Source organism: Vanessa cardui, chromosome 17 (genome assembly GCF_905220365.1).
Source record: "Vanessa cardui chromosome 17, ilVanCard2.1, whole genome shotgun sequence".
NCBI lineage: Eukaryota > Metazoa > Arthropoda > Insecta > Lepidoptera > Nymphalidae > Vanessa > Vanessa cardui.
Genome location: NC_061139.1, coordinates 9,325,216 through 9,340,783, shown reverse-complemented (window position 1 = coordinate 9,340,783; position 15,568 = coordinate 9,325,216). Strand labels below are relative to the sequence as shown.

The 15,568-nt window shown below is 32.4% G+C and overlaps 1 protein-coding gene across 1 annotated transcript; it reads left to right on the top strand.

The window, feature by feature from the left end:
* The first annotated feature begins 9,219 nt into the window (after nucleotides 1-9,219).
* On the top strand, nucleotides 9,220-13,814 carry LOC124536989. Its single transcript, XM_047113687.1, has 3 exons — nucleotides 9,220-9,351; nucleotides 10,999-11,070; nucleotides 13,292-13,814. The coding sequence occupies exons 1-3, from the start codon at nucleotides 9,282-9,284 to the stop codon at nucleotides 13,519-13,521; spliced, it is 372 nt and encodes a 123-aa protein (XP_046969643.1). The 5' UTR covers nucleotides 9,220-9,281; the 3' UTR covers nucleotides 13,522-13,814.
* Nucleotides 13,815-15,568: the final 1,754 nt, after the last annotated feature.

Below are 15,568 nucleotides of genomic sequence, written 5' to 3'. Positions count from 1 at the left end.
TCTAAATCAGAATAACATAATTAAAATCATCGAATTTTGATCTTAGAATTCTTACATATGATAAATGTAAGTTCTAAATGTACATACATAAAACCTTTACATTTGAAAACAATTTACTATTTTTTTTGATATTGCGCAGTCTATGTGTAAGGCAATGTATTCTTTCGGCGCTGGAGACAGTACAATTTTGCAGACAAAGTATCGTAAATATATAAAAAGCCAATTTTGCCGCAACCAAGAATAAGAGAGACATTTTATTTATATTTAATTTCACATTTTATCTATTTTATAAATATACATCACATAAGCCATTTTGGTACAAGTTAATATAGATAAATTTGACTAGAATTTGGATATGATGTGGTACACTAATGAGGAAGTTTATTAATAAACGGAACTATATTAATTCGATAAATTGGACTATTATATATGCGACCTTGATGATCATGATGCTGTACTTATGATCGTTGAGGCAACTGCGCAGTACATATTATAGTGCACAAGTTTAAAAATATTATTGTACTAGAGTTACTTTCAGAATCCTATGGGAACAACATTTAAGCAAGACCAAAAATTTTACGTGTTTTCTAAAACATTGGAGTGTAAACACTATCAAGTATCGGACATATTATAGTTTCTTTTATTAGTTTCTCCTTTCGAAAAATGATTTTTTTTAAAGAAAATCTAAAACTGGATGCCGAATTTAGAACCTCAGCTTCTGCGGCTTTTAAGGCGACTGTATCAACATAGCAGACTGCTTCGTACAATTTATAACATGCGTGAATGTCATATTTATACTAATGCCAAAAATGCGACAGAACTTTGTCAATATATTGCTCTTTCACGGCCACCCAACTGGAACAAATTTGATTAAATTTGATGTAAAAAAACTTGAGTTCCGTAACTCTGTCTGCATGTTAATCTTTTTCGGGCCAAACGACTGAATCAAATTTGATGAAATTAGTATAAAAAGATTCGACCTCCAAGAACTATTTTACCCAATACTTGATGACCAACTACTAAAACGTGAACCACGTCACCTTTTTTTTCTTTTAAATATGAGACAACATCACATACATTACTCTGATCCCAATGTAAGTAGCTAAAGCACTTGTGTTATGCTAAATCAGAAGTAACGACGGTACCACAGACACCCAGACCCAAGACAACATAGAATACTAATTATAATCTACATTGACTCGGCCGGGAATCGATCCCGGGACCTCGGAGTGGCGTACCCATGAAAACCAGTGTACTCACTACTCGACCACGGAGGTCGTCAAAAATAAATTTAGTTTAGTTGATTTAAGGCTATGTCGTTCCGATATTTTATCGTATCGTGTAAATTCACGTAGACAACGAATTCATTAGTTCGAAGTTTGAGAGACTCTTAGGCTTAAGTGATATCAGGGAGGAGGATATTAAATCAATCGTGTTGCTAACTATCCATCATTGAGTCCAATGAAGAGAAGTGCCAAGTTATGCCAGGTGCCTTTTGACGGTAGATAGTCAGACTATTCGTACTAGATTGTTAGACTGAACAGCGCCAAGTGCGTCATCCATTACGTTAATGATAAACTATTTTATGTTATGATATTTATCTATACATATAAGAAAATTGGTTTGTTTTTAATTATAAAATAGCCATTTTTTACTCAATGCATATGCATTTATACACGGTACATATAGACTGTCTGTCTGTTTGTTCCGGCTAATCTCTGAAACGGTTGGACCGATTTTAACGGGACTTTCACTGGCAGATAACTGATATAATAGGTAAGTAACTTAGGTTACAATATTGTTTTTTGTTAAATTCAAACGGGTACAAGGTCGCGGGCACAGCTAGTCTTAAAATAAAGCACCATCGATATTGTATGTTTAAAATTCGGTATAAGCGTGAATGATATGAGCTGAGATTCTCCAGTGGTTAGAACGCATACATCTTAACCGATGACTTAGGGTTCAAACCCAGGCAAGCACCTCTATATATATGTGCTTAATTTGTGTTTATAATTCATCTCATGCTTGGCGATGAAAAAAAAAATCGTGAGGAAACCTGCATGTGTCTAATTTCATCGATATTTTGCCACATGTGCATTTCACCCACCCGCATTGGAATAGCTTGGTGGAATATGTTCCAAAATCCACAATGGGAGAGGAGGCTTTAACCTAGCTGAGGGAAATTTACAGGCTGTTACTTTATGAATGAAAGATTTCCCATATATAACGAATTTCCATTATATTACGAATGTCTTCCTGAACAAATGCCTACACAGCAGCCAAACAGAACATGGATTTATCTTCTATTTTTCACTCACTGTGTTAAAGAGGGTTAGGTTAGGTTATTTTATAAGTATTTATTTCTAAATTATAAATTGTAATATAGTTTGTTACAAGTTTAATACTACTTACAGCAAATATTTGATATAAATAGACTAAACTTATGAACTAAGCAAAAACAATTTCATCCCACGCTGTTTACTTCTAAGTTTACATCGAAAATTGAAAAACGACACCGACTACATAAACAGGTTTCTAGAATAGTACTTTAAACAAAAATGTTTAAAGAAGTTATCAATAATATTCATTTATTTTCCAGACTGAGAATTAACATTATTTTACGAACATATATAAATATATATGTATACGACTTAAGAAAAGGCGTATTACTCGATACAAGATTTTGTAGATGATAAAAAAGCGTGGAAGTAATACCTGTTGACTTCCACGCAGGATATGTTAATTTTAATAATTGTATTAACTAACAACTTTTGAAAAAGAGTAACTACTGAGTTTCTTGCCGGTTCGTCTCGGTGGAATCTAATTTTCGAACCGGTGGTAGTTTCACTTAATTGTTAATTGACGATTCAAAAATGCTTGTAAAAGCCCACTTGAATAAAGATTATTTTGATTTTAATTTTATGAATATACATAGGTACGAATTATCAAAGAGCCTCTTTTATTCAAATGAAAATTAGTAGTCGAAATTATTTATATTAATATTATAAATGTGAAAGTGACTCTGTCTGTCTGTCCATCTTTCACGATCAAACTGAATCGAATTTGATGAAATTTGGTATGAAACAAAGTGTAACTCCAAGAAAGGACATGGCTGTTTTTGCCTGACACGTGACATCAACACCCTAGTTACCCTACTATTTTTTTATGGTATAGGTTGGCGGACGAGCATAGGGGCCACCTGATGGTAAGTGGTCACTGACGCTGTAAGAAATATTAACTATTCCTTACATCGTCAATGTGCCACCAACTTTGGGAACTAAGATGTGTTGTCCCTTGTGCCTGTAGTTACACTGGCTAACTCACCCTTCAGACCGGAACATAACAATACTGAGCACAAAGTCCTACCACCAAGTAAATTAAGTACTAGTTTGATATTCTTATAAATATAATATTTCATGGGTAAATATCTGGGCGACATGTGTTTTAAGTCAGCACGAATGAAGTCCCCAGTCGCAATGAGGAAATGAAATGTATTATTTCAAGCGAATGTCTATTTGAGGATAAAATTACAGCCATTACCTTCCATCTCCGTTCCTAACTTTGCTGAAAATTGTTTCGTACACGTCAAAGGCAAAGGGAAGTGCAGTCGAGTTACCTCGTCTTATACGAGCATGTCACAAAAGAGTTAATATTTTAAGTTCGGAGGAAACAAGCTGAACATGTCACTTTATTATTTTGGAACATTTCATGTTCATTGTTTTTTTTTTTTTTGGAATATAGGTCTCTTACCTAAGTCAGGCAAATTGCTCGCTTGATGGTGAGTGGTTACTGCTACCTATGGATATTAGTGCGGTAAGAAATATAATCCTTACATAGCTTTGACTTTGAGCTCAGATTATAGTTACACTGACTCACTCATTTTTCAAATACGAACACTTAAAACAATAGTATAAAGAATTACGGCTTGGTAGTAGAATATCCGGTGAGCGTCTGGACATACCTAGATGGGATGGAAAAAAGCTCTGCCACTATATAATTACAAGTGGTATTGTAATCAAATTGCATTTGGATACGAGTTATTTTGTTACTTAAACTTTAACAGATTCAAGTACAGTTTACATACACTATTGACACCAAATTAACAGATATATTAATAATATGTATACATTGTAGGTTGTAGGTAAATATACGCACGACTATAAAAACGATGGAACGAATATATCTAATAAAAAGAAAATTAAATTTCTTGTTGTTTTTTTTTACATATCAACAAGGAAACGATAAAGTTACAAGGTAAAGTAACAATTAATTCAGTAAAGTGTAAATTGTCTCAAGGTGGAATCCCTTGTCGCACGAATTTCAGTGTTGCCTGTTTGTTGTTCATTGTTGTGAAAATTACCCGAGTTAGCGTTACATTATCATACAAACTGTTTATATTAATATTAGTCATATATGAAATAGTAGTGAATATGTGATTTAAAAATGTACATATATGCCATCAAGGTTGTGAACAGATTTATTAATCTGGGATTTTGGTTTGAATATCTTCAAGGTCTACCTAGTTATTTTCTTTTAATATTATCGCAAAGAAATCGTAATAATCGTTAAGTAACCTAACCTCTTTTAAAGTGGAGTAATATCACTAAATCCATTGTTCATTCGAGGCAATTCTTTGGATATAATCCTAATACGTTACTCTGATTGGTGGTTCTATGATATGTGGAGGATCATGAGCCATAATTTCACCTGGTAAGTAGCCTCATGATTTCCTTCAGTGCTAATCACGTCATGACATTAAATGAACATTAAAACTCAGTGATCCTCACTCCGATATGAACGAGTTCAAACCACTGAGCCAAATCGATTTTATGAAAATATAAAAAAAACATTAAAAGCAAATAACACTAAATTATGACAACCTTTTTTTATACATCCTATTTTCGCTTTATTTAGCACTCCTTTTAGATAGAAAACCTTATTCATATTCATAATGATCCCGAAAGGCCTTCGGGGCATCATAATGAAGGTTTCGTGTAAGTGATCGTTTTTCTTCTCTGTAGCTATTTATAGACGCCCTTTGCAGCGACTTCAATTTTTGCCATTGCGTAAAAATAGCTTCGCTGTATAATTTAGAAATTAAATTATACTATTTGTAATAGGTATAATTTTACGTTATTTAAATATTATATACCGAAAACAAAATTAAATTGTACACACAAGAAGGGAACAGAAAAGTTTTAATAAACTTTATTTGAGAAAAACATGCAAAGGGCGGTATTGTTATTGATATTATGTCGTCTTCAGGTGTGTGGTACACATCTGGTGTCTGGTATTTACATATGAATTAATTTTAGTTGGTAGTAAGGCTTTATGCTAGCTCGTCTGAGAAGGTATTACCCAATCATTATACAGGGTTATTGGTAACTCGACGTATATCCATTAGGAGATGATAAGGGTGACTATTTGCAATAATTTTGTGTGTGCTGTGCTCTGTTGTAGAGAGTTTCTCGAATTCGCTTATTAATACTTTATTTAGGCTATATTACAAAATATTTGTTTTATAAGTTGTTTTATTTTTAGTTAATTTTGTGAGAATTTTTAAGGGCGACGTTTAGTAGGAATTTGTTCATGTTCGAATACGATTGTCCACCAGCGTCCTTTTTGGTGATTTTATTTGATTGATTTGAAATAAATTCCTTCTTTTTATACATTTTTTTTCAGCTTTCCAAGCTAAGAAAACGGTTATTATTTTAAAATAATCTGCAGGCCAAGTTTCATAAAGTATCATCAATAATTTTTAGTTTTTGAGGCCTTTTGAGGAAAAAAAATTGAAATATTTTCGTTTTCCGACTCGCATTTTTAAATTTGGACCGATAATTATTAATTAAATATTGACATATATCCAGTGTTTAATCGTTTTTATGAAACAAAGAAAAAATTGATTTTAGTAGAAACTTTTTTAAAATAAATTTTTAAGTTGCATTTTTGACAATTTTTAAAAAAAACTATAAAACGTGATAACTCAAAAATGGTTCATTTTGGATTATACATAGGGGGGTTAAAATTATTGCAAATTTTTGCATCCAATAACCCTGTATATTCTACCGCCAATCAGCAATACTTATTATTATCACATTCCAGTTCGAAAAGTGTGTTTACACACTGTAGTTACACTGGCTTACAAGCCAGTGTAACTACAGTCACAAGGGACATAACATCTTAGTTCTTACGATTGGTGGCGTACTGGCGATGTAAAAATGGCTAATCTTTCTTAGCGCGCCAATGTTTGGCGCTTTGTGTGTGGAAATAATTTTCGTCGGCGGTGTTATTCGAGCCGATACGACTTGGGAACCTTCAAGAAAAAAGCGTAATCATTTCTTAAATGCCGGGCGGTGGTGATCACTTTCCATCATATAAGCCTCCTGCTCGTTTAACTAACATAAAAAAAGAACAACACTTTACCATTCAACACTCTACCCCGGTAACAAAAATATATAGTGAGTATTCTATTAGTAGGTATTACGCGTGTCACCTTACACATATTGTTTGTATATCGTATGAACGATACACGCGTACAATATGAACAAAAGAAGTATAGCGATGTGATTATTGAGCCTAGATGGCCTAGTGGTTAGAACGAGTGCATCTTAACCGATGATGGCGGGTTCAAACTCAGACAAGCACAACTGAATATTCACGTGCTTTATTTATGTTTATAATTCATCTCGTGCAGTATCAGTGGGAAATTTACAGGCTGTTGTCGTTGTTGTTGTTGATTTGACACATATACTGTCGGGTCAGTGCCAGGCCAAGTTTTATATTCTTTTTTTTATTTGTAGGTCCTTATAGGTCCACAAACATTCTGTCTGTGCCTTTTGATTGATTTATATTTTGTTTATTGATAGTAACACAATTTAAGTTTCAAAATTATGTTATTTATATATGATAATCAAGTGCAATTTATATATCTGTGCATACTTGGTAGCAGGGCTTTGTGCTAGCCCGTCTGGGTAGGTACCACCCACTCATTAGTTATTCTACCGCCAAATAACAGTACTCAGTATTGTTGTGTTCCGGTTTTAAGGGTGAGTGAGCCAGTGTAACTACAGGCACAAGGGACATAATATCTTAGTTCCCAAGATTGGTGGCACATTGACGATGTAAGGAATAGTTAATATTTCTTACAGCGTCATTGGCTATGGGTGATGGTGACCACTTACCATCAGGTGGCCCATATGCTCGTCCGCCAACCTATACCAAAAAAAAAATAATAACCGTTTATTCGTTTATGACTGTTTGTTCAGGCTAATTATAATTTAAGTATTAATTTCGGTTTATAGTTGATCAATAATTGTAATTTTTTTCATGCATTATATTTGTTAACCGCAAGGTTTTAATCCTAACTAACAAAAGCAAAAGGAAAAACAGAACCATTAAAATGATCCAAGTATTCGTGTGTTATGTTTTATGTCAAATTATTTTTTGTCCCATTTGTTGTAACACATGGCCCTTGGTAGTAGAACAAAAAGCTTTATTAAACGTGTAAAACCTTGCCTTGCCACACTGGTAATATGAGGGCTGGTTTTATTTTGCCCAAAGGATCTTGATACTTGCTACTATTCCATGCGGTCTAGATTTTACAGTAACTTTATAATTTATATTTGTATATATGTAAGGACTTAATGTTCTGAGGCGAGATGGAACAGTGGTTATAACGCGTCCAACTTAACCGATGATTGCGGGTTCAAACCCGGACAAGAACCACCGAATTTTCGTGTGCTTAATTTGTGTTTATAATTAAATTTAATTCGAAATTCTGCAACGTGTGTTTCACCAACACGCATTGGAACAGCGTAGTGGAATATGTTCCAAACCTTCTCCTTAAAGGGAAGGGAGGCCTTAGCCAAGCAGTGGGAAATATACAAGCTGATATGTATAATAAATGTATGAATATTTTATATGTATCATGAATAATATTGATTTACTTAATTTGATATAAAATATTGAATAGAACTCTCGTTTAATATTTTTTATCGTGTTGTTTTAAAACGTATACAACTAGTTCCTATAAGTGTGTTATGTAAGGAGCCTGGAACTATGTACTGGTGAATAAAACTGGTGGTCAGTGCATAAATTATGGGCGATGTTTCCTAGTTTTAATATCCGTGGCATTATTACGTATGGATAGAGGAATTGCTATGGCAGTATTGCTATTGAATATTACTTTTATATTTGTATGATTAACATTGAAATCTTAGAAGCAAGATTTGTGTATCCACTTGTAAATTAAAAGCATTTTTTTATTGTAAAAAACAATAAAAAAATGCTTTTAATTTTTTCAATTATTATAATGAGAATCTTATTCTCACAAATCTTAATAAGACAGCTCTGTCTTCTAAACTAGTATGAATTTTGCGTCGGAGATTTGTATAACTTATTTTTATATAGAATCATATCAGTAAAGAATGGCTCATCACCTTCATTCACAGATTTAATTTCACTGCCTCACGTGAATATCAACAGATAATGTTGGAGAAAAAACGTGTTCATTATAATGATTTTGTTATACATTAAGATACCTCGTGTAAGGGGCATGTATCTACCAATCAATGCTGATATTTGTAAAACTTCTTATAAGAATTACAGTTCATTATATATATAAATATATAGTGTACAATATACGTGCATGTCTGTGTCACGTACCTACAAACATAACTATTTGTTACTGTATAATTTAGATATTATTCTAGGAATGATACTTATAACAGCGAATGTAACTATTTTTATTTACTTTACCTATTTTATTGATCTCATTGTTCTCGTGTACTCAGATTTTTAAAGGTACTTTAATATTTTATCTTTATTAGAAATGAATTTTCAGTACATCATCTAGCTAATCAATGGTAGCTAATGTAATTAAGCGAGGATTTACAAAATAATTTGAGTGCGATTACAATTACTCCCTCATTTTCTAATAAAAACTATATATATATAGTTATATTTCATTAATATATATATAGTTTGAAATGGTTTGTTTGATGTATCTTGAAAGATTTTTCTTTTGAAAATGACTTCAAATTATTCATACTCAGAAAAAGATGTTGTGCTTGGTGCACAGGATTGAGATAAAAGTTATAGAATTCTAATATATAAAATTTACTGCTCGAAGATGCTATCGCGATACGTAATAAGTGCAAAAGTCGATAAGTGCCTTTGTATAAAGACTGCGGTCCGTATTCGAGGAAAGCTGTCGTTATTTTCAAGTGAAAGGTGCGTGAAGTGGAAAAAACTCATCGTAGAAAAAAAAATTTAAAAAAAAAATGTACTCAACTTTTTGCATACTTTATCTGAGTTCTGTATCGCTGGCTCGGGCGTTTTTCTTGTTCGGAGGTAACTTTTACACTAACACAATGTTAATTATATTTTCATAAGAACTTTATCGTTTGTGAAAATTTTCAAAGACTTGATTTTGATGTACCAAATTTTTTCGTGTTATTTTATGGAAAATTTCTGTAGGTTAAACTTATAAACTACTCAAACTTCATTTAGTATCGGACATAGTGTTCTATGCGGTTTAAAACTTATTAAACTCATCAAACAAACTCAGACGACGCTCTGGCTCCGTGAGTCGTAGTATGATGTTAAGTAGTATGTGACCTTTGCGGGTTCAAACTTGGACTGCATGAGTTGCCATGTATTCATTTAATCCAGTACTCGATGGTGAAAGAAATCATTATGCAGAAATCTGTCTATATAACCGATTGACTTGGAATTTATTAAATACATGCGACCACAACTTTAAATAAATTAAATTAAATTATATAAAATCATTATAAATGTGTGTGTCATGAATTTATAAACACAAATTAAGCACAGGAATATTTAGTACTTGGTTAGGTTCGAATCTGCAACCATCACTTAAGATGCACGCGTTCTAAACCACTGGGCCTACTCGGCTGTGCATGTGCACCGCCAGCCTGTATTGGAGCAGCGTGTCGAAAGATTTCTAAGAGTTTCCTCGAGGAGTAGAGAGGTTATAGTTCAGCCGTTGGACTTACATATTTTTACTTTATACACAAAAACATTTCGATAAAATAAAATCCAGGTTATACTAATATCTGTCTCTTGTTTTATAATTTCCGCATATAAAGGTGTATTTTTCTCTCTATAAAAGACACGGCAAGACCATATTTTATTCCGTAACTCGAGGCAAGAATAAAATATACATATATTTTACTTTGATAAACGTAATATAAAACACATCGCATCTCGAAATCGTTGAGCCTAAGACGCGGGCGGAATAAATTTCACAAACGCTTTAAAAAACTATTTTTTTTTAAATTAATTTTTTTTTGTCAAATTCTCGCACTTAATACAAGTGCAAGAACATGTATATTTTAATTAGATGAGTTTATTTTAGTTTGTTAAGTCTAAAAAGATTGGTGAGCAGGTAAAGATGAGAGATAGTAATCTTGTCTATTATTTTATTATATAAAGATACGTAACTGAATACTACTAGACATTATTTTTTTTAATAAAGCATATACTAATTGGATTGGTATAGTAATCTGTTATTATAAATGTAACAAGTGATTAAATTGTTTATCGTCTGATATTCTAAATTTGAAATTTAAGTTTATATAAAACATTATTTGAATATTTAGGAAATGATACTACAAAAAGACTGAAGAGAGAAATTTGAAACACTCCATATTTAATACGCCTAAACCACGTGAATAAAAACTTGCAGATTTCAATCTGCACAACTAAGCTTGCATATACATATTTTGTGTTCATTATGTTGAATAAAAAATCGTATAATAATCGGAAGTGAAAGAATATTATAGCGTGGATACACATGCTTAACTTCTGCCACATGGGTCGAAATCTTACCGCGTAGAATAAACTCCAACGGGTACATTTGGAGGTTTATCGTACATCCATGAATGTAAAAAGGATTATGAAATTGTAGGTAATTAAAATAAACGTCGCTTTATGGAAATAGATTAATAACGTTGCAATAATTAAATTTCACAGATAATCAAGAGCCAGTGTTGTTCTGCATAAAGGTCTGTCCATTGTACTGCTCGCCGCGAAGACATGACGAGGGTAAGAAACTGTTATCTGTGCTTACGACACTTTGTACATTAATATAATACATTTTTAATCTTTTCAATAATAAGGCTTTTATCAATGTCGTTATTTAAATTATACTAATTAAATAATTAGTCTTATTTTCATTTAACTAATATTATAAAGAGCCGAGATGTCCTTTTTTTTTTCTCGCTGGAAAAACGCTTTACGCGCTGATGGAAAATTACTCCCCGGATCCCTGGACGCCGAGTGCGCCCAAGTACGCCGGGTTTACCCACTAAAAAACCAGCGGTACCCTCTCAATTCATTAATGTCCGGAGAGTTAAAATGGGAAATATGGTCATTTGAAGGATTATTATTTCCAATAATTGCAATTTAATAAAGAAAGAAATAACCTTGAATATTTATATAGGTAAAACGGATGTGAGTCGAAAATATAAATACCATTTTATTTAATTAAAGTCGATACCAAGAAGTTGTTAATTGTAAAGTATTTGTTATTGAATTAATCGTTTTGTAAACGAACCTCTTTATTCGTTCGTGTAATGTATTTTCAAACATAATTTATTTCATAAGAAGATTCGGAATTGTGAAATATCTTTGTAAATAAACTGAAAATAAATTATATAAAATTGGAATATAAGATTTATGTTGACAAAACTAAAATTTTATTGATTGACTGCAAATGGACTAGATATGTGAGGCGAGTGCCTAAAAACAACTCTGAAAGCTATGACGTGTATTGCCTGCCCATTTACAACATATAAATTATAATTGATAACAAGATAATATCGTACAGATTTTTTTTCTATAAACTATTAATTTTTAAATATCGAATGTTATCTTACAATGTGTACTGACGTTAATTGTTTTTACTGAAAGTAAGTCATACTTACATACTTTGTTCCTGTAAATATTATTTACTCGTTATTATTATTATTATAAACATGTTAAGCTTAACTTTTTATTCCTTTTTTTCAAAATACTCAGAAGATGAAAAGGCCTTGTGACTGTATTATATATTAGTAGGAATTAAGCTTATAATTTCTTTTTAAAATCTTTTTTAAAGTGTCGCAAAGATTAACAAAGTTTTCAGAACAAGCTCGCTAACTTTTATTATCTTGTTCATCTTTTAAATTTAAATTTAAAATGTGAACCCGTCGCTACGTTTTCGGGTTACCTATTTCCACTTTTACAGATAAAGTACTTTACAGTCGCGTTTTTGCTACTAAAATCCAATATCACAATCGATCTATCTATCTATAAAATTAAAATATACTTTATTCAAGAAGGCTTGTACAAGCACGTTTGAATCGTCATTTAAAGAAAAAAAGTAGTAAAGTTTCCTCTCCCATTAAGGAGAAGGCTTGAAACATATTCCACCACGCTGTCCAATGCGGGCTGGTGGAATGCACATGTGGCAGAATCTCGATGAAATTAGACACATGTCGGATGTACATTCCTTACTAAATTTTCCTTCACCGCCGAGCACGAGATGTATTATAAACACAAATTAAGCACATATATGTATATATAGTGGTGCTTGCCTTGTTTTCATCCCGAAATCATCGGTTAAGATGCAGAGAGATCATTTAACAACTATATTGAGTAAAGCTACCACTATAGTTTCGCCTTTCTATCTACCTATTTATTTATCGTTACGAAAGATTTCGGAGTTCCATTACATTGCTATGAACGAAGGAATATCACACAAGCGTATTTTTCACATGAGTCGATCTTTTTTGTTTATTCTATTCATTTATTGCATCAGAGCTAAGGGCTGACACTCAAACAATTTATCATTTATTGATGCTAGGGTTTTGAGCAAGCCCACCTGATATTTGTGATACAAGTTATTCGTGTTGCTATGAGTAACAGTCGTACTTATTGTTATTGGGGGTTGCTGTGGGCAACATCCTCTTTTGAGTAAACTAACAAGCAATTAAACGTCTATTTCTTATCGTCTGAAAAACATCGTAGAAACACCCACTCATCATATATCAAGCATACTTTGTGTTGTTATGTTTCTGTCTTAAGGCTCAGTGAGCCAGTGTAGCAGGTATAAGGAAAATCCCCTTAGTAACAAGTTTCGGGGCATTTGGTATGTAAAGAATGGTTGAAAATTTTTACAGCGTCATTGTCTAAATCTGATTGTGACCTTTTTCCACACACCATTAGGTGCGTCCATTTGGTTGACCGTGTTTTTCTTTGTAATTAATTTTAAATATCATTTCAGATGCATCATCCCTTATTTACGTCGATGAACCGCCGCCTTTCATACCTATAGACAACTGGCATGAACACGAGATCATCCCATACCATTTCGATCCGTACTACTTCTGCAAGCCGCCAAAGCCTACCACTACGACTACACCGGCTCCTACCACTATGAAGACGACCACAGAAGAACCCTCGTGGATATGTATGGTCTGCATGAAGAAATGCACAAAGTACCCTAAGTCGTAGAATAAAAACTAGAATTACAAAAATCCTTTTCTTATTGCACTTACTTCATCTGATGTACTTTTACCAAACTTAGCCAAGATTATTCTTATCAATTGAAATAACTTTAAGTTATTTTCTGTGTATTTGTCTACCATGAGTCATAATATTAGCTGTGGAAACTCGCCAAATACATTTTTTTTCTGATATATTATATTAATTATAACTAATTGGGAACACATTTATAAATTACAAATGATGAATGTTCAATGTCATTTACCTACTTATTGTTGAAAACAGAAGGCAATTTCCCAAAGAAGTTGACTTTGACGTTGTAATTTTTTAACCGACTTCAAAAAAAGGAGGAGGTTCTCAATTCGTCGGGGCCTTTTTTTTTATTTTTTTTTTTTTTTATGTATGTTACCGAATTACTCGAAGATGGCTGGGCCGATTTTGACAATTCTTTTTTTGTTTGAAAGGGCATGTTTTACAGGTGGTCCCATTGTCAGGAGATCAGGATCTGATGATGGGATCCTGGAGAAATCGAGGGAACTCCTCAAATTTTATAGGCACACCTATAGTGATTTCGGTTTTATTCAAAGTGCCTTGGTTATATGCTCACGAAAAGTGACATTTGATGAAGTGGAACTGATGATGAAGATCACAACTAGTAATCAGAACCTATTAGTAAGTAACTATTTTACGGGCTTAGTTCTATTTCTTTAAGATAGTCGTCAAGCAATTGATGTTAGTAAACATGCCTATGATGAAGTCTAGCTGATGGTGGACTACCAGGAGAACTCCTCAATGATTAACGGCATTAAAGTGAATGACAAACACTACCAATTGTAATTATAAATAACAAAACAACACTGAAAAGCAGTAAATAAATTTTTATAAATAAAAAAAAACCGCCTTCAAAAATTAACTAAAACGAAAAAAATAATCAGTTACATCCATATCCAATTTACGATTTTTTAATCACCTTTTGAAGGCGGTGCCAACAAAGTAAATAAATTCCTATATTGAAATCATTTAATTTGTATCGATAGTAAGGTTTGTCTAATGGTGTCATCTATACAATAAATAGATTTAGTTTTTGTATGTATGTATTATGTACCTATATGCATATATAGCAATGTTGGCACCGACTTTGAGAGGTGATTAAAAAATCGTAAATTGGATATGGATGTAACTGTTTATTTTTTTCTTTTTAGTTAATTTTTGAAGGCGGTTTTTTTTATTTATAAAAATTTATCTAGTAAAGTTTGTTCTATTGATTGATAATTTATATTTATAAAACATAATATGTATATATTTCTAAATAAATCTAGATTTCTCTTCACAAGTCAAGACCCTCAAAAGTAAATAAATTAAAGTAGATTTAATGAAATGTCTATAAAAATGTCGATAGTAAAAGAAGTCTGAACTTTGACGTATCGTGAGTTTGATAACACATTGTTACGTAGAATTAAATAAGCAGCCCGTTTGCTGGACAAAGAGGTTCTCTTTAATTTATAAAAAGGATTAAGACATGTATTTGAATTCTTTCGTGTTTTTTTTATTATTTTTAAATACGCAATTAATACAATACAAAGGTATTGAATATTTTTTATTAATATGATTTTCATTTTGGCTCGAGGCGTAAATTAAAAAAGTACCCTGAATCCTTCCCCGGGACTTAACTCAACTATGTGTATATAAAATGTCATGTAAATCAGTTCAGCTGCTTAAGCGTGAAGAGCCAATTGACTGAGATACATTCGACTTTATAATATTCGTATAGACATTGAATATGGTATCGTCATATTATCTTCAATGTACATGTAAACAGTTGAAGGCGACTGCCATACTATCCTACCTAATATTATAAACACTAAAGTCAGTTTGTTCGTTTGTTTTGCTCTCACGTCTAAACCACTATCGATAAATCGATCATCATTAAATTTTCAGACATACATTGTCATGGGTTCTGAAAAAGACAGGTAAGCTTGACGCCCCTCACATACGCGGGTGAACCAATAAAGGAATCTGATTGATTATATCATGTCAAACTTTCTACAAAAATAGA

Coding starts and splice junctions, on each gene's coding strand:
- LOC124536989 (XM_047113687.1), top strand. CDS start 9,282: ATGTACTCAACTTTTTGCATACTTTATCTGAGTTCTGTATCGCTGGCT. Junction 9,352..10,998: donor GGCGTTTTTCTTGTTCGGAG/GTAACTTTTACA, acceptor TAAATTTCACAG/ATAATCAAGAGCCAGTGTTG. Junction 11,071..13,291: donor GCCGCGAAGACATGACGAGG/GTAAGAAACTGT, acceptor ATATCATTTCAG/ATGCATCATCCCTTATTTAC.